Source organism: Molossus molossus, unplaced genomic scaffold (genome assembly GCF_014108415.1).
Source record: "Molossus molossus isolate mMolMol1 unplaced genomic scaffold, mMolMol1.p scaffold_m16_p_11, whole genome shotgun sequence".
Taxonomy (NCBI): domain Eukaryota; kingdom Metazoa; phylum Chordata; class Mammalia; order Chiroptera; family Molossidae; genus Molossus; species Molossus molossus.
In genome coordinates, this window is record NW_023425346.1 from 35,664,470 (window position 1) to 35,691,799 (window position 27,330).

A 27,330-nucleotide genomic window follows, 5' to 3' on the forward strand; every position below is an offset into this window, starting at 1 on the left:
GCGTCTTGGTGTCTTTCCCGCCATGTCGTTCACCGAGAGCGCGAAGCGCTCCTCTTTGCAGCGCCGACGCCGCGGCACCCCTGTCCCTTTCGCTCGGCCGGTGTTACCAGCCTTTACTCAAGGGGACAGTTGGGGTGAAGGTGAAGTCGGCGAGGAGGAGGGATACGACCAAATAGCCCGCGACCTGCGGGCAGAGTTTTCTGCTGGGGCGTCGTCGGAGCCTCGAAAGGGCTCGCTGCTGCCGCCGGAGAGGGACGGGTCTCCAGTCCTGCTTGATAAACGCAACGGCATCTTCTCGACGGATGTGCGCCAAACCCAGGCTCGGCGGTGGCCGGTCCAGGTCCTCTCCATTCTCTGTTCGCTGCTCTTCGCGGTCCTCCTCGCTCTCCTTCTCGCCATCGCCTACCTGATCGTAAAAGGTACTGAAGGTCAGGCCTTGAAAAATCTGCCCAGAACACGTTGGGCCTGGACATGTCTCTAGCCTTCACCCTTCTCCCCAACAAAGGCAGGCGAGCTGGTGGCCGCTTTCACCCAGAGTCCTCGACTGCACCTTTCTTAGCTCTCCTCCGTTTTTCCTCACTTTTCTTGAAGGTGAACGGATGTCCCTGGTCCATGATCAGGAGACCCCCTTTTTTAAAAAGGACGTTACGTTAAACAAGATTTTAGAGTCAGTGAACACTTGAGGCGAAATTAAAACGCAGAACAACCATTAAAAGACGGTGAAAAGTGTGTGTAATTAAAATAGACTATACGTGTTCAAAGATTTTAATTTACAGGTGGTTAAAGATGTGCTATTCATCAATTCCTCTGCACACTCACAGAATTCCTGAAGGACAGGGATTTCCATCCCACAGTCCTAATTTCTACTTTTATAGGTAAAATAATTAGCCCTTCTCGGTATTGTATTAGGTTTGCAACCGATTGTAGCGAAACAGTTCTGTTGTAGGAGCTAGTCTGCAATAGAACTTTATCGCTCTCTGATTGATAGTTTTATTTTCCTGTGTCTGACCTTGACATATGGGCCAGATTTGAAAAGAAAGAGATGTGCCTTGAAAGGTTTTTCAAAGTTTATAGGGATGTACCATGTAGTCACAGTGGAAAGAATCAGACCTGCATTTAAGTCTCAGTTCTCACTCCTGTGTGACTTTGGCAGTTATTGAAAAAGAACAATTAAAGCAAAACTACCTTTGTTGTATGAAAAACATGCAACACCTTGTCACTCAAGTAATAGTTTTAGTTCAAAAAATATAATTAAATTTGTTTAATTCTAGTTTTTATTTTTCCTTGTTGCTTTCAACAGGACTAGTGGGCTGCAGGTGGCATGTAACAGCTTACTTACAATGTTTGATTTTCAAAGGAAACAAGTTGGCAAGTTTTAACTAGTCATACAATGATATTGGTTGTAAACTGTCAATGTTAAATATCTCTGTGCCTTGTCATTCCCTCAATCCCTCTCCTCCCTTTTTCACTGCAACTCAGAGATTTATCTTATAAGTAGTTTATTTCTCTTTTGCTCTGAGAGATGCCTTTTTTTATCATAAGTCACAAAACCTGGAAGTACATTGCAGAAGACTGAACTGTGCCTATTTTGGAGAATGGAGAAAGAGACTGAATTTAAAACCTAGTGTGCCTTTTCAGTTTGCATTACATGAAATCCCTTCACAACAACCTCAGGGAAGAAATATTCGCATATTCATATATATGGCAGTTGGACTCTACAGCCCTTTCCACAACACAGTGTCTTTCCAGTCTTTGAGCTAATGTTCAAATTATCTTTTTTACCCAAGCTCTTTGTATTTACAGAGTTACATGCTGAGAATTTGAAGAATGAAGATGATGTAGACACTGGATTATTAGGTATGTACTTAATTGTCATTTGATTTGATTTTGAGCTCACTGTTTTTCCAGATCATGTTTAAACTACAACAATTTGGATAAAATACTTAATATATTCCCTTGTGCAATTTTCCCAGTCTTAATCTTTTCATTTGCATATGTGTGTGGTAAATTTTATTTGATTTTCTTTTTATATACGTATAGGGTATACACACATATACACCCCATACATATGCAAAAAGAAAATATATACATATACACACTGGAAATATATTTTAAATACAACTGTATGTGACAAAAACCCAGAGAATACTTAACATTTTCTAAGTGCTGGAAGAGTCTCCCTGTACCTCTAACCAGGAATTACAAACAAGTAAAATTAACTTCCTCACAAACTTAGCAAAGATAACATCTTAAGCAGACCTCAGGAGAAATTTAAGTTCAGATTGTCTTATAAGTAACTTGTTTTTTAACAAATGTAAAAAGCATCGGACATACTTGCACAGTTTAATGATAACTAGGGAAGTTATCATTAAAAGTCATTCAAGTCAGACCTGAGTTTCTATAGAACGTTTGTTGAATGCTTTAATGAATTTTTTCCAGTGAAAAATTTGCGGGTTATTTATCTTGTATTTCTTTCTCTCTGCCCGAATGATTTTAAAAAGTTCAGAACTTTACCTGTCTGGCATATTTATTCTATTTGCTATAATTTATTTGATTAATCCCTCTTGGAGGAAAAAAATGATATAGATCCTATCCTGCCTGTCACCCCCTCCTCCAATCTTAGCAAACTGTTTACCTCTTCAAGGCCAGTGTCCTCAAGTTGATACAAAGTATAGTCTACCTGATTTTGCAGAAGGGGAAACATTTATCTTCAAATTCCAAACAAATTATTTTTGCTACATATCCCATGAAAACTTGTCTGTGCTGTTTTCAACTTCTTGCAGGAGAAAACATATTTTTATTTGGTTACTGGTTTTTTGTTTTGTTTTTTTAGAGAGAGTGGAAGGGGAGGAGGTAGAGAGAGAGAGAGAAACATCGATATTGAGAGAGACACATTGACTGGTTGCCTCCCGCATAGCCCTGGTCGGGCGGGAAACCTGTAGCCCAGGCACATGCCCTTCACCAGAGTCAAACCTGTGACCCTTTGGACTGGTGGGCTGATGCTCTAATGCTGAGTCAAATTGGCCAGGGCTAGTTACTCTTTTTTTTATCAGTGTATGTTGTATCTCTAAAAAAAAAAACAGCCAAGATTACATTTATTGATATGTCAGCTCTTGATGCAGTTGTGAAATTAACATGAATTCTAACTTGCTATTTAAAAGTTGGCAAGATTTCATTTTTATAGAAAGAATGAATGGCACTTGTCATCTGAAGGAATGGTTTGTTCAGTATCAAAAAGAAAATAATAGGGCTTTGTCATTGCTATGCTTGGTTTTCCACTTCTAGTTAAAATAGTCTGGTATTGCTTTTAGGTATGCTTGGTAGATATTTGACACCAAATAGGAAGATCATTATCTAAATCTTAACTAATGACATGAATTCACTTTCAAGATTCAGGAACAATCTCAGGAGTGAGGAGAAACTGCTGTGTCTTTGTGGCAAAAAAAACACTGAACAATAGTTATGCCAGAATAAAGATCCTTATTTTGAATCATTACTCCAGTGTTGAAATGGACTAATTCAATCATTTGAATTAATTTCCTGCGGATTAATTTTAAAACTAGCATAATTATACTTAGAGCAAATATACATAAGATGTGTGATAGAGAATGTTCATCTCTAGCAGGAGAATTAGGATTCTTAAAAAATCTTATTTCAGAGAAGCAGTGTCAAGATGATTAAGTTCTTACAAGGTGGAGGTGACGTGAGGTGACACTTGCCCTTACATTGTTCTCAGCTGGAATTTTCACTTGTTGGGAGACAAATACAAGTTAATGTCTTTACAGAATAATGTTTTGAACTGACTACTGGCCTCTAGTTAAAAGTTCACTTAGACAGCTGGTAGTTGAAAAGATAAGCCAGTTCTCTCTCAACTTGAGGCTTGCATCCAAATCACAGAATTGATTAATTCTAATTGTTGCATTAGCTTACCCCTGAGGAAATGCTTCCGAAATTACATCCTGCCTCTTTAAAATATAAAAGTTTTCACATAAACAATCCAGAATCTTTATTGTTGAAGTCATGTATAGAAAAGGCAGCAGAATGCAGCCTTTTATTAGCTGATACTAATTTGTTCTGTTTCAGTTGTATTTATTTTGCCTTATTTGCTAGGAATGTTATAGCTAAATGTGATGTTTTATTGTTTTATGTATTACCTTCTTTTTGTCATAATTACTATTGCCCATATGTGTTGTTATCAACATATTTCATTGACTTATGTTTAAATTTTATTGCAGACTGCCTCAGTTCTTTAAAATTAGGTTGGCCTTTACTTATTTATTTTTGAAAGTAGGTTGGATTTTAGAACAAATAATGTGGGTCCAGTAACTACCATGAAAAAATTTTCTTTCTAGACAGATTGATAAAAACTGCATACTGTATGTAAATCTTTTACTGTAAATAAGTCCTAGTCTGAAATTCACATAGCTTAGTAAGAGCAGATTATAGCAATGATTTTCATTATGGTATGTGTGAGAATCACCTGGACTTTCTTTTGCAAAACACCTCTAGATTTTGTTTCAGCCATTTTTTTTCAAGTGAGAAATACTTTTGCAGGTCCAGAATCTCTCATTTTTAATTTGTTAGGAGTAAAGTCTTAGAGAGTTGACAGATGACAGACTAACAAGAAACAGTGTGTAAACCCAAATGCCTGTTAAAAATCCTGACTTCCAAAGGAGCTAAGAAACTGCTGTTCTCTTGCCATCTGCCATTCTCTTGTCATCTTTGTTTATTGAAATAAGTCTTTATGGGAATCACTGTTTATAGTTTTTTATGTTGGATTGTCCTAGATTGTTTATTTGGTAAGAATTTTACAAACATTACTTATATTAGTGATAACGGTGGAACCGGAGAGTATTGAGCCTTCTCCAAGCCACGTGGCAAACACCACCAATAGTGTGGAACTGTGGCTCTTTCCAAGGCCACAGGTCTGTGGCCTGCAGATGTGAGTCCTCACATCTTCCTGTTTGTGGACTGGTTTGGTGATCCACTGGGTGTCAGAATTTCTTCTGATAGCCTTATGGAATATATCAATGAGGATAACCTAAAAGAATTTGTACATGGAATCTTCACCAAGCCAGTAAGAATTCAGGACTCTCAGAGACCCACAGTGGCGTCCAGCTCACTCCTCAGCAACAGACTGAAGGCTTCGAGCAAACTTTTGCTGGTTAACTCCATGATGAGCAGGCTTGCTGTAGGTCACACTCTTAGGAACAGGGCACATACAGCTACCATGGTGCACACGAATCTAATATATGATGTAACCTTGCTTGGCCTGGTATCCCAACCCATGCACTCTATCTGCCTGGGTGGGCCAGGGAGCTCAGAGAGCTGCCCACATGAGTTACTACTGAAACATTTTGCATTCTAGTCAGGATGGCCTTTCAGATTTAGCATCTTCTAGCCACAGGACAATCTACTGTTTCTATGACCCACTCAGGGCAGAGGCATCTGCAAGTTTAGCTCTGGGCCCATCTGCCAAGGCACTGTACATAGCTATAATCCGTCTCTGGTGTTGTGTGCTCTTTTCTTGATGGCTGCCAGGAAGTCCCAGGAGCACTCCCTCTCCCTAAATACACCCCAAGTGCAGGCATCACACATAACCCACTTTCTTCAAATGGAGGGAATCTTGATCACCTAAAGATAAAGCCCTTATTCTCTCCCTGTTCTACACAAACATTTTATCTATACCCGAGTCAATTTACTCTTCAAGACATTTTGAGTTTACCCCCCTGATTATATCTATCCCCCTAGTTCCTTTAATTGCAACATAAAAACAGAAGAGGCACTGAGGCTACTTCTTTTTTTTTTTTTTTTGCCACATCCTCCTTCTGGGGCAATGAACACAAAGTCCATTATCTCTTTAAAAGGGAGTAAGGGAAAGGGAACCATAAGGAGAAACAAAATTAGTTTAATCTTTCAAAAATACTTTGCTACAGTTTTTCTTAATGCTTTATTGCCCTGAGTTTGTCTTTTATCAGTTTTACCAGTCTATTAGTGGACTTCAGATGGTTTATAAGCAGTCTAATGTCCATATTTCTTACCTGCTTCTTGCTAAAATAAAGGCATCTTTGGTTGTGCAGGCAGGAAATTTGGTAATTAATAAGTCATTCTCTATTGTTTACTCAACCTCTCCTTCCTCCCTGTGCTACTGAGGCCTGGAACACACAATCAGTAGTGGTAACTTAGTCAACTCCTAAGAGGCAGTTTAAATGTGTATCTAAAAACCTTCAAATTAATGTATTCCCTCTATTTTGCCTGTGTTTATTCCCCGCCATTCTTCTAATCTTCAACCCTTTCTCCTTTCATTCCCCTAATGTAGTCACCATGGTTTTGACTTGATTTGAGAAAATGCAGGTCCAGTCTGACTGAAAATAAAATTTAGGATCCCAACCCATTTATAAAATGGGAGTTAATTTTTGTTCATATACTGAGCAAGGTTAAGAATCAGATTAAGCTTATGATGTTCATAGGAAAGCTATAAAGAGTAAACACTCTAAAATTGATTCATATGTTAAAAGTGCATGGTATGGAAAGAAATCATTTAGTGCTAAAGTAGTAAAAGACAGCAAGCTGTGATTCACAGAGTTATATGGAAAAAATGTTAACAGTTAAGTGTTTTCACCATTTTTTAATAGTTGAGTTTTATAAAACTGAAGATGAGTTATCTTCTAAGATGAATTTTTACTTGTTTCCAAATAAATTATAATTGAATTAAAATACTCAACAGACTTCCAGTTATGCTTCAGTATTATTTTAAACTTCAACATGGGTTAGCTTATACTAAGCTCTAATCTCTTACATCACGTATGATTCAGAGGATCAGAAATACACATGATCTGTATGTGAAGATTTTGGTTTAATTTAAATCGTTATGGTGTTAATAATTCAAGTTTTTTTTTCCCCTCTTTCTTCTCATTAAGGATTCTGGACTCTACTTATAATGTCCCTAACTGCTGGGTTCTCCTGCTGCAGCTTTTCTTGGACAGTGACTTATTTTGATTCTTTCGAACCAGGAATGTTTCCTCCTACTCCTCTTTCACCTGCAAGGTTCAAGTAAGCATACCTGTTTCTTCTTTCTTTTTAACCCATTCCAACTCTCATGAAAATACTAAAGCAAATAAAAGCAAGAGGCTGCTTATTTGGAAGATAATATATTCAGGCCCCAGTCTTTATAAAATATAATGACACAGGGTTTTAGCATGGCTCAGCCTTTAGATAAATGGAAAAAGAGTATTTTAAACTCCATACATAGATAATGCAACGGATTTTTAAAAAATAAATTCAAGAAATGAACTAAGAAGAAACTTAAATGGTTATTTGTCCTTTAGGGATGGCATTTCATTTAAAACACTTTATGAAGGCTAAATTAATATCAGCAATGTGAAACTTTTACTAGATGCATATATAAATGGTCAGACTTGTGACAACTTAATAATTGGATTGGGCTGTTCCTCATATTTAAACTTTGTCCAACAATTAGCAAGCATTTATGACACCCAATTTATATGTCTAGACTAGATTAGATCCACTTCATAGTGGTCTCTCTTTTCTGTTTCAAAGAGTTTCAGAAAATTCAGTAGGCAGTGTTCCCTAATCAAGTTTATTTATTCCAGGAAAGCTCAGATTTTAAATATAAATTTCCAGATAAGTGCTTCTAAGACATATATTTTATTATACAAATTGTGGTTGTTGGGTGGGGGGAGGGTGAAAGATGAAGAGTAGAAAATAAATTCTGTTAAAGATACATATGTTATCAGAGTATTATAGTTGTTACTATTGTTGTTACTGCCAGATCTAGCCCACCTAATGGACAGCTTGTAGAGATCAAATAAGAAAATCTATTTGAGGGACTCTAAATATGAAGTTTAATACTAATAGTAGTTGTTAATAATCATTGTTACTACTGGCCTTTATTAGTAAAAGGGAGTATTTTACTCATAGTAAACTCATTTTTATGTCTTACAAATATATCTATAAAAATTTTGGCTTCAGTGTAAATGAGTGTGTTTGTGTGTGTGTGTGTGTGTGTGTGTGTACATTTAAAACATCTTAATAAATCTTTATCTGTAGTATCTGGAACATAAGTCTTGTACTTGCCCATACATTTTATGTTTTTGAGATGGATAATTCATAATCTAAATTGACTAAGTTGTACCTAACAGTGCGATAAATCCCATACATGGGTACCATTCAGTTGGAAAGTTTATTTTGCTAAGTGATACAGTGTTCAATTCGAATGCATATTTTATTATTGTCCATTGACATCAATTACTTTAACAAGGGGTGTGAGTCTAATATAGATAATATCATGACATTTTATAGTCACAAAAATCTTAAATCTCCTTTTTTTTTCTTTAACAACTTATATCTCACTTGTCCCCTGAATTCCAGCCCTGCATTTCCAGCTATTTAATAGATCTTGCAGCCTAGATTTTAGAAAGCACCTTGCACTTAGAGATATTAAAACTCTAAGTCTATCTTAGCAGTATCCACCCGCTTACCAAGGCTAATGAAGTCTGTCTCCCAAGTATAGCACAACAGTGCTTCCCCAATTGACCCTTTTCTGCTTTTCCAACTTCAGGTATTTCTCCAACACACCCTATACTATAGTTACATATTAGGTTACCTTGGCAACCCCAAATAAATTACTTACTTTTGAGATGCCATGACTTTACTTGTACAGCTCTCACTTCCTGGAATGTCATTTTCCCTCTCAGCTTCTCTTCCATCACCACCAGAATTCATAAGCCTCATAGATGTTAGAAGCTTCTGGAGTTACAGAAAAGCATTTCATTGTTCTCTTAAAGATCTGGAATTCTGAGGGCATTTAACTAATTTCTTAAAAATTATCTTTGCATGTTTTAGAAACTAGAACCAGTAGCGATGGACAATTTTCATTGTATTTATTAATCATTCAATTTTAATACGAGATAGTGTCATATCAGAAACTTAGATTAGATATTTCTTAATACAGCCCTAAAAAAGTTTTTAAATATGTGCATTGCATATAATATATTTGAATTTCTTTCAGTATATAAGTAGGGGTAAGTTAATTTTATAGATGATAAGCTATTAAATAGTTCATGAGAGTTAACCTATAATTTAAAGATAGTGTGTTAACAGAAGCACAGACCCAAAGGCATTAATAAGCATGGTGATAGTTGATCTTATATTAACAGAATAAGACAGACAAAAAAAGGCATATAATGTAGTGATAATTGGTGAAATTGAATTCATAGTGAAAACCCTGCCATCTAGTGCTTGTGGAAAATCATGCAATTGCTTCAGAAATGTCAGAGTAAGTGTATTCTCTAAGTCACCAGTAGAGTGAGTACTTGTACAGGGAAACAACTTTATCTTTTGAGAAAGTTAAAATCTGCAAGCTTTATTTTCTTTTTTTTAATCCTCAGCCGAGGATATTTTTCTATTTATCTTCAGATAGAGTGGGGGAGAGAGAGAGACAACATTAATGTGAAAGAGACACATTGACTGGCTGCCTCCCACACTACCCCAGCCAGGGCCAGGCTCAAACCAACTGCAACTGAGGTACGTGTCCTTGACCGGAATCAAACCTGCAACTGATTGGTCCTCAGGTCAGTGCTCTAACCACTGAGCCAAACCGGCCAGGGCTTCAAGCTTTATTTTCTAAGAAATTGAATTGATAATTTTATTAATTTGCAACATTATACTTTCATAAATATTTTTGTGATAAGTTATATATTCTTTTATTAGCTAAAATAAACATTGATATTAGTACAAGTGTTTTCCCTGATTATATAAAACTACAGAAGTTCTTTTTTGAAAATTCAAAACACAAAAAGAAATAAAACAAAAACCCATTATCAGGGAAAGTAACAGTCAATATTTTGATGTATAACTTTCCATTCTTTGCATATTTTATTTTTATTTTTTTAAATCCTCACCCAAGGGTATTTCTCCATTTATCTTCAGATAGAGTGGGAGGGAGAGAGGGAGAAACATCGATGTGAGAGAGAGACATCAAATGGCTGCCTCCCCCATGATCCAGACCAGGGCCGAGGACTGAACCCCAAACAAGGTACATGACCTTGACCAGAATCGAACCTGCAGCTCTTTGGTCTGCAGGCTGATATTTTAACCACTGAGCCAAACCGGTTAGGGTCATTCTTTGCATATTTTAAAAATTGAAATTGGGCCCATTGCTACTATACCATCAGTAGTATATTCTGATGCAGACTGTTGATCCCACACAAGAGTATTCCATCCCACAGGCTAAACTAGGCCCCCAGCAAGATGCAGAATTCTAAACTCCATAGGGAACACCAGTAGTGAAAACCCAGAAGACCATCCTAATGTACCCCTGATGGGTCACTGAGGGAGCCCACAGAGTCACACTACCAATAAATATTAGCTCATCCTTCCTTCTCTCCTTCCTGGTTATTTCCATCCATCTGGACTTTTCATCAGAAAACGACCTTTTCAAGCATAATTACAATCTTGCTGGGAACCATACCTATGTGTCTCTTCATTCGTGTAACTGAAAGATTCCCTTCCTTAGCAGTGCTAGAACAGATTGGCTCCTCTTACTAATGGGACCTAAATACTTTGATCTGAAGAAATTAGGGTCATTGGAATACTCTTCTAGTGATTTTTTATAAAAGGCCCCTATACATGAGTGACCCAGCATTTGTGATAAAAGGCATAGCAGAATCCTCAGGATCCCCACAATTGGGCATTTTAAATAATGTGAACATTTCATAGATTTGCAAACTGGCAGGCTTTCTTCCATAGTGTTTGTACCTAGGGACAGTGAGTATGACAACAGTTGTAGCTGAGGTCAGTGACCTGCTTTGATGAACCAGTAACAGCAAAGAAAGGGCTACCCCATTTGATGCTCATGAAGAATTTTAGGTAATGCATGTAGAAATCAGAGTCTACCTGTCTTGATGTTTCTAATGAACCAGTACCTCTGCACTAATTACTTTGCCTTCATTCCTCATGCAGCCTCACATCCTTCCCCATGGATTCATCTGTCCTTAATAGCCATTTGTTATATGTAACAGGCAGAACAGGACCAGAGTCAGAGGTGTGCTGCCAGAAAGCTTCCAAGCATCCAGTTAGCTCTCTGACCTTGCAGATAAGGACAAATGGAATGGCTTGCCCCAAATCACACAGTAGTAGTGGTGGACCAGTTTTTCCAATGCATAGACAACTCTTTTTTCCTACTCCAGGAGCCTTCTCTATGCCTGTATTTCTATATTAACAAGTAAGGTGTGCCCCTCCCCTGAGAACCAAAAGTGTTATTTCAGACTAGTGGCAGTTGAGTGCCTGCTGTGTGTAAGATCTTTGAAAAATAGCTGAGACTACAGTCGTCCCTCACCACTTGGTGCTTCGACTTTTGCGGCTTCACTCTATTACGGTTTTTTCAAGTATAGTATAGTATAGTATAGTATAGTATAGTATAGTATAGTATAGTATAGTATAGTATTTGAAAAAACCGTGATAGAATGAAGTCACAAAAGTCAAAGCACGAAGTGGCGAGGGACGACTATATATAAATAAAGAATCCTACTTCGCAGAAATTCATTTATCATGGTAGAGTCTGGAACTGATTAACCACAGTAGATGAGGGCCGACTGAATAGTGTTTGAAAAAAAACTGTGATAGAGTGAAGCCACGAAAGTCGAAGTGCGAAGTGGCGAGGGATGACTGTATGTAAATAAAGTATCCTACTTTGCGGGAATTCATTTATCGCAGTAGAGTCTGGAACTGATTAACCACGATAAATGAGGGCCGACTGTATATAAGAAAACCTTTTGGTTTTTATTGATTTTTTTTAGAGAGGCAGAGAGAGAGAGAAACATCTGTTTCCCCCTATGTGACCCCTACTGGGGATGGAGCCCACAGCCTGGGCATGTGCCCTGACCGGATATCGAACCGGGACCTCTCAGTCCATGGGACAGGGCTCAATCCACTGAACCACACTGGCTGGGTGAAAAAAAGCCTTAATGACCAGTGTGCAGCATGGGTTTTTCAGCATCAATGAGTATCCCCTGAGCATGTGCAAGGTACCAGGAACTGTTCTCAGCCTCAGTCCTAGGCAGACAAGGCAGACAGTGCTACTTTGGTAGATCTTAACATTTTTTATGGAGGAGATAACACAATGCAGAGAACTTTAGGAATACAGCTCCCTCCTTTTACTTATGAGGAAAGGGACTTGCCCAGGATAGCATGGCTTGTTAGTGACAGAACCAACTAGAATCCAGGTCCCCAACTGCTGTTCAAGTGCCTACCCTCTACATCTACACAGTGTTCCATTTTCATATATTTTTCTGCTACACTCAAATTAACTGCTCCTTTTTGAAGTCTGCTCTGAATAATGTTCTCAACACAAACCAGTATTTAGGTAAATGACCAGAGTTTGACTTTCTGCCCTAATTTGAAATAAGAAATTGAGAGAAAATGTTTAAACATTAAGACTCAGACCTGTTGATTAGGTGGTATACTACTTAACAAACCACATAAAGAACCTAATTTGAAAGGGTAACAGCAAGCCATGCAATCTCAAGTCTCTGGAAGAAAACCATCCTCCTAGTTTTTAATTTCAAAAATGATGACAATGACACCAACATAATTTTGTTTTGTTTTGCAGGCAAGAAATGTTTCTGTTGAGTCGGCTGACAAATTTTAATAAACATATTGAAGTGCCATATATGATGGCTAGAAAAAATTGAAATTGGCGTCACAATATACATATTGTTTTATAATTCAGTTTTTATTTAACATTAGGTTAGGACATATTTCCATTTAGTATTTCTTTTGAGTTGTTAATGTTTTGAGTATACTTTAAAGACCAATTATCATATATATCAACTTATTTTTTAAAGAAAATCTAATATAAATGGTAGCTGGATTCTAAGATAATTTATTGAATAGGGATCTGCTGAACTAATTAGAAACTAAAGAAAGGCAAGATAATTAGCATATCAGAAAATGAAGATTAGGGTTATTAAAAATATTCCCTCTTTCTAACTTCATGAATATTAAACATGAAGAGAGTAAAATAATCCTGTCTAATTGGTAATTGGTTTACTTAACAAGCAATCTTTTGCTCTTCTTTGCAGATTTAAACACATGGGCTTTTTTAAAAAAAAAAAACTAATTAGAAATGGAAAAAAATTGGTTGTCAATTTGTTGTGTTTCCTTGGAAACATAAACTCCTTAAGGGAAGGAAACAAATCTTTGTTGATATTTAGATAATATTAGATGACACATTTAATGAAATTAGCAATTTGGATCAATAATATATTAGAGGAGATTAAAAATAAAATCCTATTTTGTTTTTATTAAAAATGTTTTTATATTACGTCTTTTATATTTGTTAGATATTATCTTAGTTCAGTCTGCTATAACAAAGCACCATAAACTGAGTGGTTATAAACAACAGAAATTTATTTCTCATAGTTCTGGAGACTAGAAGTCCAGGATCAGGGTGCCAGTGCGGTCAGGTTCTGGTGAGGACCGTCTTCAAGGTTGCAGTTGGCCTCCTTGTATCATCACAGGCAGAGAGCAAAAAGAGGAAGCGAGCTAAGCTATGTTATGACTCTTGGCAAGGGCACTACTTTCATGCAAAGTTACTGCATTCATACAGAGCCCAGAGCTTGCAAGAATCTTAGAGTTCTTTCTAGGCCAGGCTGATAGCAGTACCAGAACTTTTATTTAAGTCCTGACTGGGGAGAAAGTTAGGTATGGATAGATGTGCCCTTGAAGTTTCAAGTACATACTAGCTAACCCACTTCCTCTTTGTTGTGAAATGAATCAGTAGGAGGAATTTCACTAACTGAAACAGCATCGTTTTATTGACAGTCAAAGGCATTCACTGTGAGGTTTTGCTACATGGCAGTTTTGCCTGTACAATCTTGCCAAATCCAATCAAAATCTGGTTTTAACATCTCACTGTCTTTGTTCTCTCCTTCGTTGTTGTCTTCCATTGACCACCTTCTCCACTTTAGACTGCACTCCACATTTCACATTGCTTGTGCACAAGCCCCATCTAGTGGTATGGTGATTTAGCTGCAGGATTATAGTTAGTCAGCATGCTAAAAAAATATAACAAAAAACAATTATAATAGGTACCACGTAGGGTAGAAATGTTAATTTATAGTCTAGAAATAAAGTTAGTAGGAAAATGATAATATAAAGTGATGGGTCATTAGTTTTCTAATTAAGAGTCAAAATGTTTAGTAACTGATATGAAAAATAGTGAAATAAGTCATTAAGTTTGTCTACTTTATAGTTAATGTACAAACCAGGGGCTATCTGCTGCCTTCCTGATGCTTTTGGTCTGTTTAGTCTGAATCCCTTTGAGTTGTATACCTTTCTACTTCTTCTTCCAACAATAAATAGTATTTGATAAATATCAAAATATTTGATTTCAAAAAACCCATGCCCTCAATTTAAATTAAATTTACTTCTATGCAGCCTTATTTGAAAAATTATATTGCCTTACAATGCTATTTGAAATCTTCAGAGTAAATCAGAAATGAGAAAGAAAAGAGAATGTTTGATTTTCATTTGAATTGCTCTTTGGTAAACTTTTTGGTAATTATTTTACAGACTAAAAATTAACATGTAATCTGATATTCTCTTGCATGTGTTATTTCCTCTGTACACTGTTCCGGATGTAATCAGATGCTGAAATATTTAAATTTCCCTTACATTTGTGTGAACATGTGTTGTTACTATTATAGGAAGGAAGAAGACAATGAGAATAATTTAATGTGGATTTTCTGGAAAATTTGGAGTTTGGTATTATTATATTTTTTTCCTATTCAACATTACGTTTATTTTTCTGCTATTAAAGGGCATTGGGGACTTGACTTCTTGGACAATAAGAAGATATCGGACAAATAAAATAGCAGTGTAATAGAAAAGGGTTTGTGGGTTTTTAGGCAGTAATATAAGTCTTGTAGTTCAATACAAGTGGTTATTAGTATTTAAATTAGAAGTTTCTTTTCCAAGCACACTAAATTTAACATTGAGCACAATAAATTGACTCTAGTACTCTTTTATACAGATTTTGAAAAGCTGCCTCTTTGTTGAATCAAATTCTTTATTGCCACGGTCTGGTGAAACAGATGTCAGATGGCTAATTACAGTAGGAGAGAAAAGCTACTGACAAAGACATAGATCAAGAACTTGGCCTTGATATTTGAGTATCACAGTTTTATTATCTAGGGACTGAGGCATCAGTTGCAATGCTGTCACTATTAATGACTGCAGTGCAGCATCTTGAAGTGAAGGGTTAAAATTATTTGCATGTCTTACAAAATGCATTCCATTACTGTTCTGATTGGAGGCTTAAATAGATATAACAAAAGATATTAACTATTAACTATTATTCTTGGCCTCCTTGTAATTTTCATAAAGTAATATAGTTAGTTTTTGCTTTGCACCTGTTTGCTATGGCTTTTGCTTATGCTAATTTACTATAAGTGTTACATATGGGCTACTGAAAAGGCACAGATGTCCACATGTACTGAACAGCTACTGATAAGATACCTGAGAGAGAACACTTGCCAGTTTTGTACGTGGAACCCTTTCTGTATGTTTAACAATCTCTGTAAATTATAATAGTCAGCCTGGTGTATCATAAAGGGCTTATACATCACAAGAGGTGGCTTTCAAATCCAGCCTCCTCCATATACCAGCAGAACTTTCGATCGAGTCAGTTAGTGTCTTTCTGAGCCTTAATTTCTTCCTCTCTAAAATGGGTTAAAAGCAGTGATCTACCCTCCTAGGCTATAAGTATAAGTTGACTAGTTAAAGCAACAGATATATCAGATGATAAAGCAGACGTGGTTCCAGAGCTTTCCTTCCTTTTCAAGCTAGACATCTGACCATGGCCTGCCACTGTACGTCAGTTATCCTTTTTGGGGTAACTTAATTTTATCTTGAGATTTTATCCTTTCCATTTCTTTTTTTCCCTCTTTCTGTTTTTTTTGATATTAAGATGCCCTCTTTTTTGTGAAATAATGTTGACAAGTTGGCAAGATAAAAGTTTGGCGACAAAACACAGTGTCAGTTACTTTCTTTCTTTAAAAAAAAAAGTTGTTTTTTTTTAACTGACTCATGAAATTTAAAGGCTTGGGAACCTCGTTTTCCCACACCTTTTGTACTGTTTGCTTTAACTTTCTAGTGAATAAGGATTTTGTCTAATCAAGGTAGTGCCTGGCACAGGTAGATGTCCTCAGGCATTTTTCTACCTCGACACACTGGTGAATAAAGTTAAAATGTTTGATATTCTTCAATTTACAACCAAGTGGACTATTATATATAGGTAAAATAGACAACGGGTTAATATGAAGTTTCATCCAATCAGATATACCTTTATTTCTCTGACTGATTTAAAGGAATTGTAGTATGATAAGAGATATATAGGGTGTCCAAAAAAATGTGTATACAATTTTGAATAATTATAAAGCCAGTGTTTATTAAAATACATTTCATTTTCAAAATGTAATAGAATGTACAGACACCTTGTATATGTATTTTTTGGCACACCCTATATATTTAAAATATACATAATATGTAATTCAGTTTTAAAGACCATTGCTCATTTTTATGATATTTTAGTACCAGTAGGTCATTATGTTAGTTATTGTGACTCAATTAAAATTTCTGATTGGTAACATTTTAGATAAAGGACTTTACATATGGAGACATAATTTGCAGAATTGAGATCCAGAATGGATTATAAAGAGATGATTATGCTGCAGAAGAGGAAGTAGGACCAGAGAAGTTGGCAGTATGTATAACTAGGAAGCAAAATATAATGCTAAGGGAAATAGACTGGTTTTTAAAAACGAGGAAACCCTTAAAGTTGAAATTTTGTATTTCATTGTAACTGTTGTGTAGATTGATAAATGAACTTGCTCCATTAAAATGGTAGATATTTCAACTGATGTTTATTCATAATGCAAATCATTATACATATTACTGGGGCAATGGAGTAAATGCTCAAAATGTCCACCATCAGCTTCTATGTATTTTTAAGAATGATACATTACAGTTAAACGTTAAATAGATACGTTTATACTTTTTCCTTTCCTTTTGCATCAAAGTAAATGTTTGTCCAAATCATCTATATCTCATATTTACCATGAAATGTTGAAGTCAGTACACATAATGCTAATAACTTTGTTTTAATAGCATTTTCTATTTTTCTAAAACAATTTAGAAATTTATTAGCTAGGATAGTGACTATAATTTAAAATTTCTCCTTACTGATTTTTTAAATATAATTAATACATGCTCATAAAGGAACATATTTTATATAGGAACATGAAAAAATGAAACAAAAGTGTTTTATAAGTATATGTTCAATTTCCTTTGTTTAAAACTACATTTACTTTGTAGCTTTCATATAGAAAGTAATTGGGATAGATTTCTAAAGTGATGATCTACTTAGAAATGTTTTTTGCTAATTTATATATTTCCAAGAAGTGAGCATCAGTGCATTCATGCACTGTATAATCATCTTTCGATCAACAATGGACCATATACAGGCATACTTGAGAGATATCATGAGCTTGGTTCCATACCAATATACTCGCAACAAAGCAAGTGTTATAATAAAATGAATCAATCTTTTTGCTGGTAGAGGGTCTTGCCTTCAATTTGTAAAAATCTCAACATCTGTGAAGCTCAATAAAATGAAGCACAATAAAACAAGGTGTATCTGTATGATCCCATAATATTATAATGGAGCTACAAATTCCTATCATCTGGTGACATCATAGCTGTCATAATACAGTGAAATTCATTACTCATTGGTTTGTGGTGATGCTGGCATAAACAAACCTGTGTTAGTCATATAAAAGTATAGCACAAATTTTGATGTGTAGTACATGATACTTGATAATAAATGACTGTGTTACTAGTTTATGTATTTTTACTGTGTTTAGATACAAATAACTTTCCATGTGTCACAGTTGCCTACAGTATTCTGTACAGTAATATACTATACAGGTGTAGCCTAGCAGTATCACCCAGTGATACATTTCTCAAAACGTATTCCTGTTGTTCTCAAAAGATATTTCTATCGTTAAAGCCACACATGACTGTATTTAAGGCTTTTAGAATTAACAGGAGATCTAGCTAAAGATATTCTGATACAGTATGTCTGGGGTCTGAGATTCTGAATTTCTAAGAAATTCATAGGTGCTGCCTCTATATTACTGATCTATGGACTACACTTTGACTAGGAAGGCTTAGGACAGAATTCAGCAAACTTTCAGAGGGGCTGAGTAGTGAGTGCTTTTAGCTTTGTGGGCCATATGGTGTCTGTCACGACTCTTTGACTCTGCCATTGTAGCACCATAGCAATCTCAGACAATATGTAAAGGAACCAGTGAGACTATCTGTGTTCCAGTGAAAAGCAGTTAGCAAGACAGGCATATCATAGCTGGTCAATCCCTGCTTTAGGAAACCACACTGAAATTAGATATTTCTTAACAAAAGATTTCTAACTTTCAATAAAAATTACACATTGGCGCGCGTGAGTGCACACACACATACACATATATACATATTTTTTTATGGGGTGGGCTTGCCTGTTCATATACTTTCATTCTAATTGGTAAGTTTTATAGCCTTAAGGATATGACACACATTTCTAAAAATCACATTTTGATATTGAAAAATAATTATACCTAATTGATAAATTTTTTAAATTGTACTGAATATCTGAATTTTAATGGATAAATGATGATAAAGTAGTAATAAAAAGTCAGCTAAAAGGTATATTTGAACAAGCAGAAAAGCTCACAACTAACTTGAGGATGTTTTAAAACTGTAACAAAATGAGATATTTATAAAACCCATTGTATTTATTTTACTCACATTTTTTAGATTGTGAGACTACAAGTGACTCCCTTGTCAAGTCTGGGACATGTTTTTTAGGGTTAAGAAATATAGAGTAGGAGACAAGACAAGGAAAGTAATTTTAATTGCAATTTACAAATAGGAAAATCAAAATAAATCAAATTTTGTCACAGTTATGAACTATGAGAAAAAATAGTTTCCTTTTACGGTGCATTGCATAAAGAAAGATGTATGAAGTGCCAGCCCTATAACTTGCAAAATTCTAGAGGTAAAAGAAAGGTCAAGTAGGAGAGAAAGCCTCCTGGAGCAAAGCTAGTGAAATGTTAAAATTGCAGAAGACCTTGAATTCATTCTAAAATAGGCCAAGGCCTGTGGGGTGTTCCATATAAAGAGGATAATGAGGCAGAGATGAATCATCCAAACTAGAGTCCACAACCTTCGTAGTGTGAACTAGAATCTTGGCTAGCACTATTTATCTATCCATCTCCATCTCTTTCCCATTTTTTTTCTATGGCTATTCCAAATCTTAATCATACTACATTCTTGTTTTAAGTGGACCTCACTCCTACTTTGACTGAAGGGTCATTATGAGGGAACTTCCTGCTTCATCCTTCTCCCTGTCATGATTGCAAACTTACTTTACATCTACACTCATTATTCGACCCATTCCTCTTATCTCAGGGTGACGCGTCTTTCCACGTTCTCAGACTTTGTTTTACTTCCTGTGCTCTGGAGTCTACCTCCCCCAACACTGCAATTCCCTTTATCATACATCTTCAAACTTTCCCTTTAATCCAGTCTTCAATTTTCTTGTTAGAATATTTTTTACATATTCAGGTTTCTTCTATGTTAAAGAAAAAACCCTCATGCCCCATTCTTCCCACACCTAGAAATGAGTGTCTTAGAAGACTGGAAAAAAGTTAGTCCCTGTCTCTACGGTGATTGCAGTGCTGCCACAGGTGTCTTGCTATCACCTCTGCACTGGAATTTTTCTCCTTGAATTGACTGCAGATCTCTTAATTACAAAATTTGTTTTTCAATTCTGTATTTGAAATAGTTTATCATTCCTTTTTATTTATTTATTTTTTTGTTGTTTTTTATTTATTTTTGTTACAGATGTTTCTCCTTTTTTCCCCATTGACACACTCCTTCCCACCCCCACCCCCCACCCTGTCCCCAGCTTTGTTGTCCATATCCATCGGTTATGCGTACATGCATATAGGTTCTGTGGTTTATCTCTTCCTTCCCCTCCCACCCCCTCTTCTGAGGGTTGTCATTCTGTACCCTACTTCTACGTCTTTGGGTCTGCCCTGTTCCTCAGACTGTTATATTCATTATATTCCGCTAATAAGTGAGATCATGTGATATTTGTCTTTCTCTGCTTGGCTTGTTTCACTTAGGATAATACTCTCCAGGTCCCTCCATGTCATCTCAAAGGATAAGAAATCTTTTTTTCTTACAGCTGCATAGTATTCCATTGTGTATATGTATCACAGCTTTTTAATCCACTCATCTAGTGATGGACACTTGGGCTGTTTCCAGATCTTAGCATTGTAAATGGTGCTGCCATGAACATAGGGGTGCATATATTCTTTCTGATTGGTATTTCGGGCTTCTTAGGGTATATTCCTAGAAGTGGGATCACTGGGTCAAATGGCAATTCAATTTTTAATTTTTTGGTACATGCCCCTAGCAGGAACTGAACCTGGGACTCTCTGGTCCACAGGCCGATACTCCAACTGCTGAGTCAAACCGGCCAGGGCCAATTTTTAATTTTTTGAGGTAAAACACCATATTGTTTTCCATAGTGGCTGCACCAGTCTGCATTCCCACCAGCAGTGTACTAGAGTCCCCTTTTCTCCACACCCTCGCCAACACTTGTTGTTTGGTGATTTGTTGATGGCGGCCATTCTGACAGGTATGAGATGATACCTCATTGTTGTTTTAATTTGCATCTCTCTGATGATTCTTGATATTAAGCATTTCTTCATATGTCTGTCTCTTAGCCATTTGTATGTCCTGTTTGGAGAGGTGTCTGTTTGGTTCCTCTGCCCATTTTTAATTGGGTTCTTTTCCTTTTGTTGAGTTGTATGAGCACTCTATATATTTTGGAAATTAATCCCTTATCTGATGTATCATTGGCAATTATGCTCTCCCATACAGTGGGCTGCCTTTCCATTTTGACGGTTGTTTCTTTTACTGTACAGAAGCTTTTTAGTTTGATGTAGTCCCATGTGTTCATTTTTTCCTCTGTTTCTGTTATCATTTCTTTTTAAATGCTTCCTTTTTCTTAATTTCTGACACCACCCCCTTCTGTTTTCCTTTCTAGGTTTCTGATCACTCCCTCTCACTTGCAGAATCCCTGTTCTACTACTACTACTCTGTCGACTTCCAAGCCTATCTAGCCTGTCTTGAGCCTCTCGCCTTCAAACTTCCCTTTTGGTTTTCATTTGTAGTTCCTGTTGCTTGCTGGGAATTTTTAACCTGGCATCTACCTGAATTAGATTTTTCAGGTAGGTTAAAGAGTTCTGTAAATAAATAGTAGAGCCATGATTAAACCCCAGTGGAAAGAGCTTTTCAGATCCTTCATTCTAACCATACCAAACTCCTAACCATTGTCCCTTGCTTTGTACATATTACTTGTTTAGAATTCTAAATTCCTCATACTCAGTTATAGCTCAGATAGTAACTCTTATTAAAATCTCTCCCCTCTATAAGACACACAGCTCCTTTGTGTTTCAATAGTGCTGGCTGCGGAACTTGAATGCTTAGCACACTGTCACTAGACTTATCCTTAAGGGCAATACTGATTTTGCTCATTTCTGTATCTCCCATAACCCCTGATAGAATTCATTCTGTGAATTTTCGTGGAGTAAAAGAATGTAAAGAGAATTGAGAAAATAAAGAACTTTAGAGTGTAGCCCTGGCCAGTTTGGCTCAGCGGTTAGAGCGTCGGCCTGCGGTCTGGAGAGACCCGGGTTCAGTTCCCGCTAAGGGCACGTACTCCGGTTGCAGTTTGTCCCCGGCCCTGGTTGGTCGTGCGGGTGGCAGCCACTCGATGTGTCCCTTCACGTCGATGTTTCTCTCTCTCTCTCCCTCCCACTCTATCTGTACAAAAAAATGGAAAAATATCCTCGGGTGAGGATAAAAAACAAAACAAAAAAACTTTAGAGTGTAAAGTAAGGGGTGAATGTAATGTATGTTTATCTTTTCCCTAATAAGAAACATAATTTTCTCAGGGAGGAAAGCTTTCTCTGAAATTCTAACTCTTATTTCTTAAATGGCACTTATAAAACTCATTGGACTACACACAACTTTATCCTCTCCTGCAGTTTCTAATAAGTAATTTCTAGGACAATAGAAGCTGTTTCGTTTTGTATTTTGGTTTTGGGGTTAAGAACTTTTGATTCCAGATGAAGAACTGATAGTTGCTCCAACCAAAGCTTGTATAGCTTAAAATACTTTAGGAATTGGAGCTTTCTTGGCTACTGATAGAATGAGAAATAAAAGCCAGCTCAGATGTGCGAAGGTGGAATAGATTAGTATCAACCAGCTTATCCTGTCTCCTACTGAGACAGTCAGCTACAAACAAATAGCCAACTGGCGGACCTTAATACAACTTCTTATCTTGGAAGGTGTAGAGAGCTTTTTGCTTAGAACACAAGCAGTTGGCAGTGAAGTTACTGTTTTAAATTGCAGGACTTCTGTCATAAAAGTGCGTCCAAAATGTGGGAATATATGTGAGGGAAAAGTAATACAGGCATGAATATGATACAGGAATGAAGATTTCATGAGAGTAGAGTCCAGTATATAGTACAGAGATAGTTCAGAGTCAACCAAGGCTTAAGTAAAAACAAATAACAGGAAACATGAAGAGACCTACTTGAAACTGTTGGTGCTCTTAAATAAGAAAAGGCAATTTGTTTGAAACTTTTGGCAGTGGCTTTTTAATGGTTTAATATACGGTTCAAAAATAAGAGTATAGGTACTTATAGGTGTTTTGCTTTTAGAAGGAAGGAAGAATTGAAATAGAAGGTTGAAACAATTTTTTAAAATCCATAGCTAAACTTTTCTTTCTTTCCTATATATCATATAGTGGCTAACATTCATTGATCATTTGCTATGTGCCAGTCACCTGATCCTCATAGTGTCACTGGAGAATTGCATGGATTGCCTTTCTCCATCAGTTCTTACAGTATCTCGAGAAAAATTATTTTTTTTAAAATATGTTTTTACTGATTTTTTAGAGACAAAGGAAGAGAAAGAGAGAAACATCCATGTGAGAAAGAAACATCGATTGGTTGCCTCCTGCATGTCTTCTACTGGGGATTAAGCCCGCAACCCAGGCACGTGCCCTGACCTGGAATTGAACCAGGACGATGCTCAACTACCGAGCCACACTGGCCCAGTGAAAAATAATTTTTTGAGACTTGCACGGGAGCATAAGTGACTTTTATTTGCGTAGAATTATATCCTTCAGTTTGCAAAGTCCCAGTTCCCTTAATCCAGTCCTAGAAAAGGGGTAGCTGAGAATTCAGCAAGGCTAGAAGAGCCTGTATCCAGAGTTTCTGTTCCGTGGTGGAGTTGAGTCCAGAATAGCACCAGGCTAATCACAGTCCATTAGTCCATTGTGTGTGGGATCTACCTGGCCATGAGCCATGTGGGCAACTGTGGGAGCATGAGAACCCTGCAAGCCAGGAGCAGGGTGTAAGCAGCAAGTAAGCAAGAAGGGCAACAGGGCCAAGAGAGAGAACTCCTTTTGTTTAGGAGTTTAGATATCAAATCTTCCCACACTTGCAGTGGCCAATCCTGCTCTGGGGATTACCTGTTTCCAGGTGTGACTGATAGGTAAGCATCTTCCCATGTCACCCAGACCTTACTGGGCATACATTTAAACAGCCTCTATCCAGTCTCTTCCCCCATGGATCTGTGGGGATCAGACTTGGAGAATGTTAAACTACAGCTTCCTGGCAAAGCTGTATAAATGGCATGCCTGTATTATCTAGTTTCCCCTTTGCTCCTTTCCTGTTCATTAATAACTGGGTTATTAAAATGGTATCAATAGCAACTTTTTAAAGGTAGATTCTATTTTTATTTCCATCTTGGAAAATTGAGGCTCAGAGAGGTCAAACAACTTTTCTAGCTTCATGTCTCTTATAAGTGGCAAAGCTGGCACTCAGACTCATCTCTGTCTAACTACAAAGCTTAAACTCTTAACCCACTAATAGCAACCACATACGTACTTCATTGTAGGATTCTTTATTGGAAAGAAATTTTTTACAACTAGAATAAAATAGGACAAGCCATAAACAGAAAATATTCTTGAAACACATTTCTGACAAAAGATTTGTATATAGAATTTGTAAAGAACTTTATAAACCAAAAGACAAAAGACAAACAGGAATTTCAAAAACGATGATCTTTGAATGGGCAATAATAAGTACATTAGTCATCAGAAAAATAAATATTAAAACCATGCTCTGTGGACCCACTAAAATGAAAAAGACTGATAATATGAAATGTTGGGGACTGTGGAGCAACTGAAACTCATACATTGCTGGTGGAAGTGTAAATACCTTAGGAAATATTTAATGCTTTCTACTAAAGCCAAATCTACATCTGCCTTATGATATAGCATTTCTACTCATAGAATATACTCAAGAGAAATGAAGGCAGATGCCTACCATCCACCAAAGATATGTGCATAGTAAAATGTTCATAGTATCTCCGTTTATAGGAGCCCCAAAATGGAAGCAACCCAAACACCAAATATTAGGATGGATAGATAAGTTTTGGTATTTTTATACAATAGAGTACTAAACCGCAATTCAAAAGAACATATTTATGCTACATAAAACATAGATGAATCTCACAGACAGGACTGAGAGAAAGAATTCAGAAATAGAAGAATTCATGCTATATGATACCATGTAGATGGAGTTTCAAGAGCGAGTGAAACCAGTCATCATGATAGCTGACACTATCGTGGCTATTTCGGGATTTGGAGGCGGGAAGGTGGATACTGATAGAGAGATGGAACACAATTTCTCTTGTGCTGGATGGTAAGTACATGAGGGTGTATCATCATAAGGATTCACTGGTCTGTATACATTGTAGTTATAATTTCCTAAAATTTAGTACACTGTACTTTAGAGGTTTTCCTGTTTTGTGGGGAGTACTGGGTCACAAACTTATAAAAGAGAACAAGTAACTCTTGAAGGTTTGTTCCATGATTAACTGTTTTGTTAGTATAAATTTAAATGGTCTCAGGTTATTAGTGGGTTTTATTTTAAACAATGATAATTCTAATAGTTCAATTTTTAGGTTTCTGTTCATTTATCAATATATGTTTGAGGAATTTCATTTTTTAAGGAGCAAAGCATTTAGTACATCATTTTTGCCATATAGTAGGTAATACCACTAGGTAGATTAACCCTTAATGGCCATGAGGAGCACATTAAACTAATCCCTAGGTGGTAAGGTTGCATGGGGAGGGTAAATGCTAACTGCCATTGTCCAGAACAGGGAGCCATCAGAAAGCATCATGGTCTTCTGTTAGTCTCAAGTGAAAGCAAAGAGGTTGTTCTTCAAAGAGTGTATCTACCTTACTAACTGCCACAGATCTTGTGGTACTGGAATTATTATCATGAGGTGCTCTTCAAATGTTAATTCAGATCTAAGTACCTCCCTGGCCCTGACCTAGCCTTAAGAAAGGAGAAGAGGACATGAAGGTGACCACACTTTCAGTCCAGGGCCCTTCTTACTAATAGTACCCTTTGGCCCTTAGTACTGCCAGTACACCTCCCTGTGTGTCATGGATTTGGATTGATCCAGTGAGATGTCTCTTCTGCCTCTGACACCAGTTTGGACACTGCCTTTTCTTTACAGCATGTCTGATCCTTATTAGGATAAGCAAAGAGTATAATTGCAGTGCAGCTAGTGAGAGGAATGTTGAGAAAATGTAGTAAAATTTCTGCAAGATGAGGGGAACAAATGTCAGGGAAAATCTGTGCACATAAGATAGTCAATACTTACAGTAGTCATAAAACAAGAGCTGTGTCTTTGCTGATACTTAGGAACTCGCTGGAAGCCACTTCAACAGGACAAAGTAAATAATATGTATTTTAAATTCTAAGTAAGAAGAAGAGCAGGGAAATACAATGCTAATTAAGGAAGGAAATACTTGTGATGTAAGAAAACTTAACACCTTAGAATTAGGTTATGGTACACACAGGAACTATGAAGTAAAGAAGTGTAGGTATCAAACTGAGCACTTTGTTTTAAGTAATGAAATTGAAAAAATTTGATAACTGGGACAGTTTAACAGAAAATTTAAGATCTATCACTAATCCTACAGATGTCTGGTATTTTGTAACTTGTGAATTAATGTTTAACACATTTCCAGTTTGTAAGCATTTTCAATAAAAACTGATGGTGCTTCTATTACACCAAATTACATTTTCTTTTTTTCACTTATTTCCTCCCTCAGGAAACTTACTGGACATTCTTTCCACATGGGCTATAGCATGGCGATTTTGAACGGCATTGTAGCTGCTGTTACTGTTGCATGGTGCCTCATGTAAACCTACGCTGAAGCAATATTCTTGGCAAAACTTAGTCATGATTGCTTTGTAATACCAGGGAAGAACATCGTTGCCTACTCAGAAGACCAAGAAACCTGCTGTTTATTATGTAATTCAGATGCCTGTCATACCATCTTTGTGGAGGACCTTCTTAAGCGTTGTTCCAGAACCTAAGCATTGGGATATCTGAGCATTAAATTTCAAGTAATTTCTTAAAATTGTAGGATGTTTACCTCATCTTTTTACTTTTGTGTGTAGAAACATTTTAATGGAAATCAAACTGGAAAACTTGAATACAGTATATACCTTTCCATGTATATACTACATTCTTCCTAAGAAGTACTGATATTACTGTTTGAGATAGAAATATATCTTAATTATCTATTATATCAGGAAAGCAAACAGTGCCCACTACTTTGACATTTTAAAGAAACTACTTTTAGTCAGAATATTTAGTTTTTAGCATTCATATAATGAGTAGAAGGTGCATTTATCTTTTTTAATGGTGAATAGTTTCTTGTGGGTTTTTTTGTTCTGTTTTTTTTACATATTTCCTACTGTGTATTGTATTTGTATGTTTTAAAAGTTGTTACATCTAGACAAATGTAAATGTTATTCTTTAGCTGGTACAAATCTGATACCTACCATTTTTAATAACTATTTTGTCTTTAAGCAAAAATGCATATTGACCTTAGTTTAAAATTAAGTAAACTTATTTTTAACAACAAAAAAGTCTGAGAAAAGGTAACTTATATAAGCCATTAAAATACTGAGAAATTTGAAGCTATTCACTATTTCTGTTTCCCTAATTTCAAATATTTATCCTGGTGTATATATGGTTACTTCAACAGAACTGATTTATTTTGTTTTTAATAAATATTAA

At 36.3% G+C, this 27,330-nt stretch overlaps 1 protein-coding gene across 4 annotated transcripts; it reads left to right on the top strand.

The window, feature by feature from the left end:
• Positions 1 to 27,330, top strand: ARL6IP6 (ADP ribosylation factor like GTPase 6 interacting protein 6). Of its 4 annotated transcripts, none has more exons than XR_004958679.1 (5): positions 1 to 419; positions 1,804 to 1,857; positions 6,921 to 7,053; positions 24,740 to 24,926; positions 26,354 to 26,456. XR_004958679.1 is itself a non-coding variant. In XM_036254439.1 (4 exons), the coding sequence occupies exons 1-4, from the start codon at positions 23 to 25 to the stop codon at positions 26,445 to 26,447; spliced, it is 678 nt and encodes a 225-aa protein (XP_036110332.1). In that variant the 5' UTR covers positions 1 to 22; the 3' UTR covers positions 26,448 to 27,330. The 4 variants fall into 4 exon arrangements, 2 of the variants coding, with proteins under 2 accessions (XP_036110332.1, XP_036110334.1); XR_004958678.1 differs by having other exon boundaries at positions 24,799 to 24,926; XM_036254439.1 differs by lacking the exon at positions 24,740 to 24,926 and having other exon boundaries at positions 26,354 to 27,330.

Bases quoted from the DNA above. Each gene is read 5' to 3' on its own strand.
- ARL6IP6 (XM_036254439.1), top strand. From the start codon at position 23: ATGTCGTTCACCGAGAGCGCGAAGCGCTCCTCTTTGCAGCGCCGACGC. The intron at 420-1,803 runs GTACTGAAGGTC...TTGTATTTACAG, and splicing joins CGCCTACCTGATCGTAAAAG to AGTTACATGCTGAGAATTTG. The intron at 1,858-6,920 runs GTATGTACTTAA...CTTCTCATTAAG, and splicing joins TGTAGACACTGGATTATTAG to GATTCTGGACTCTACTTATA.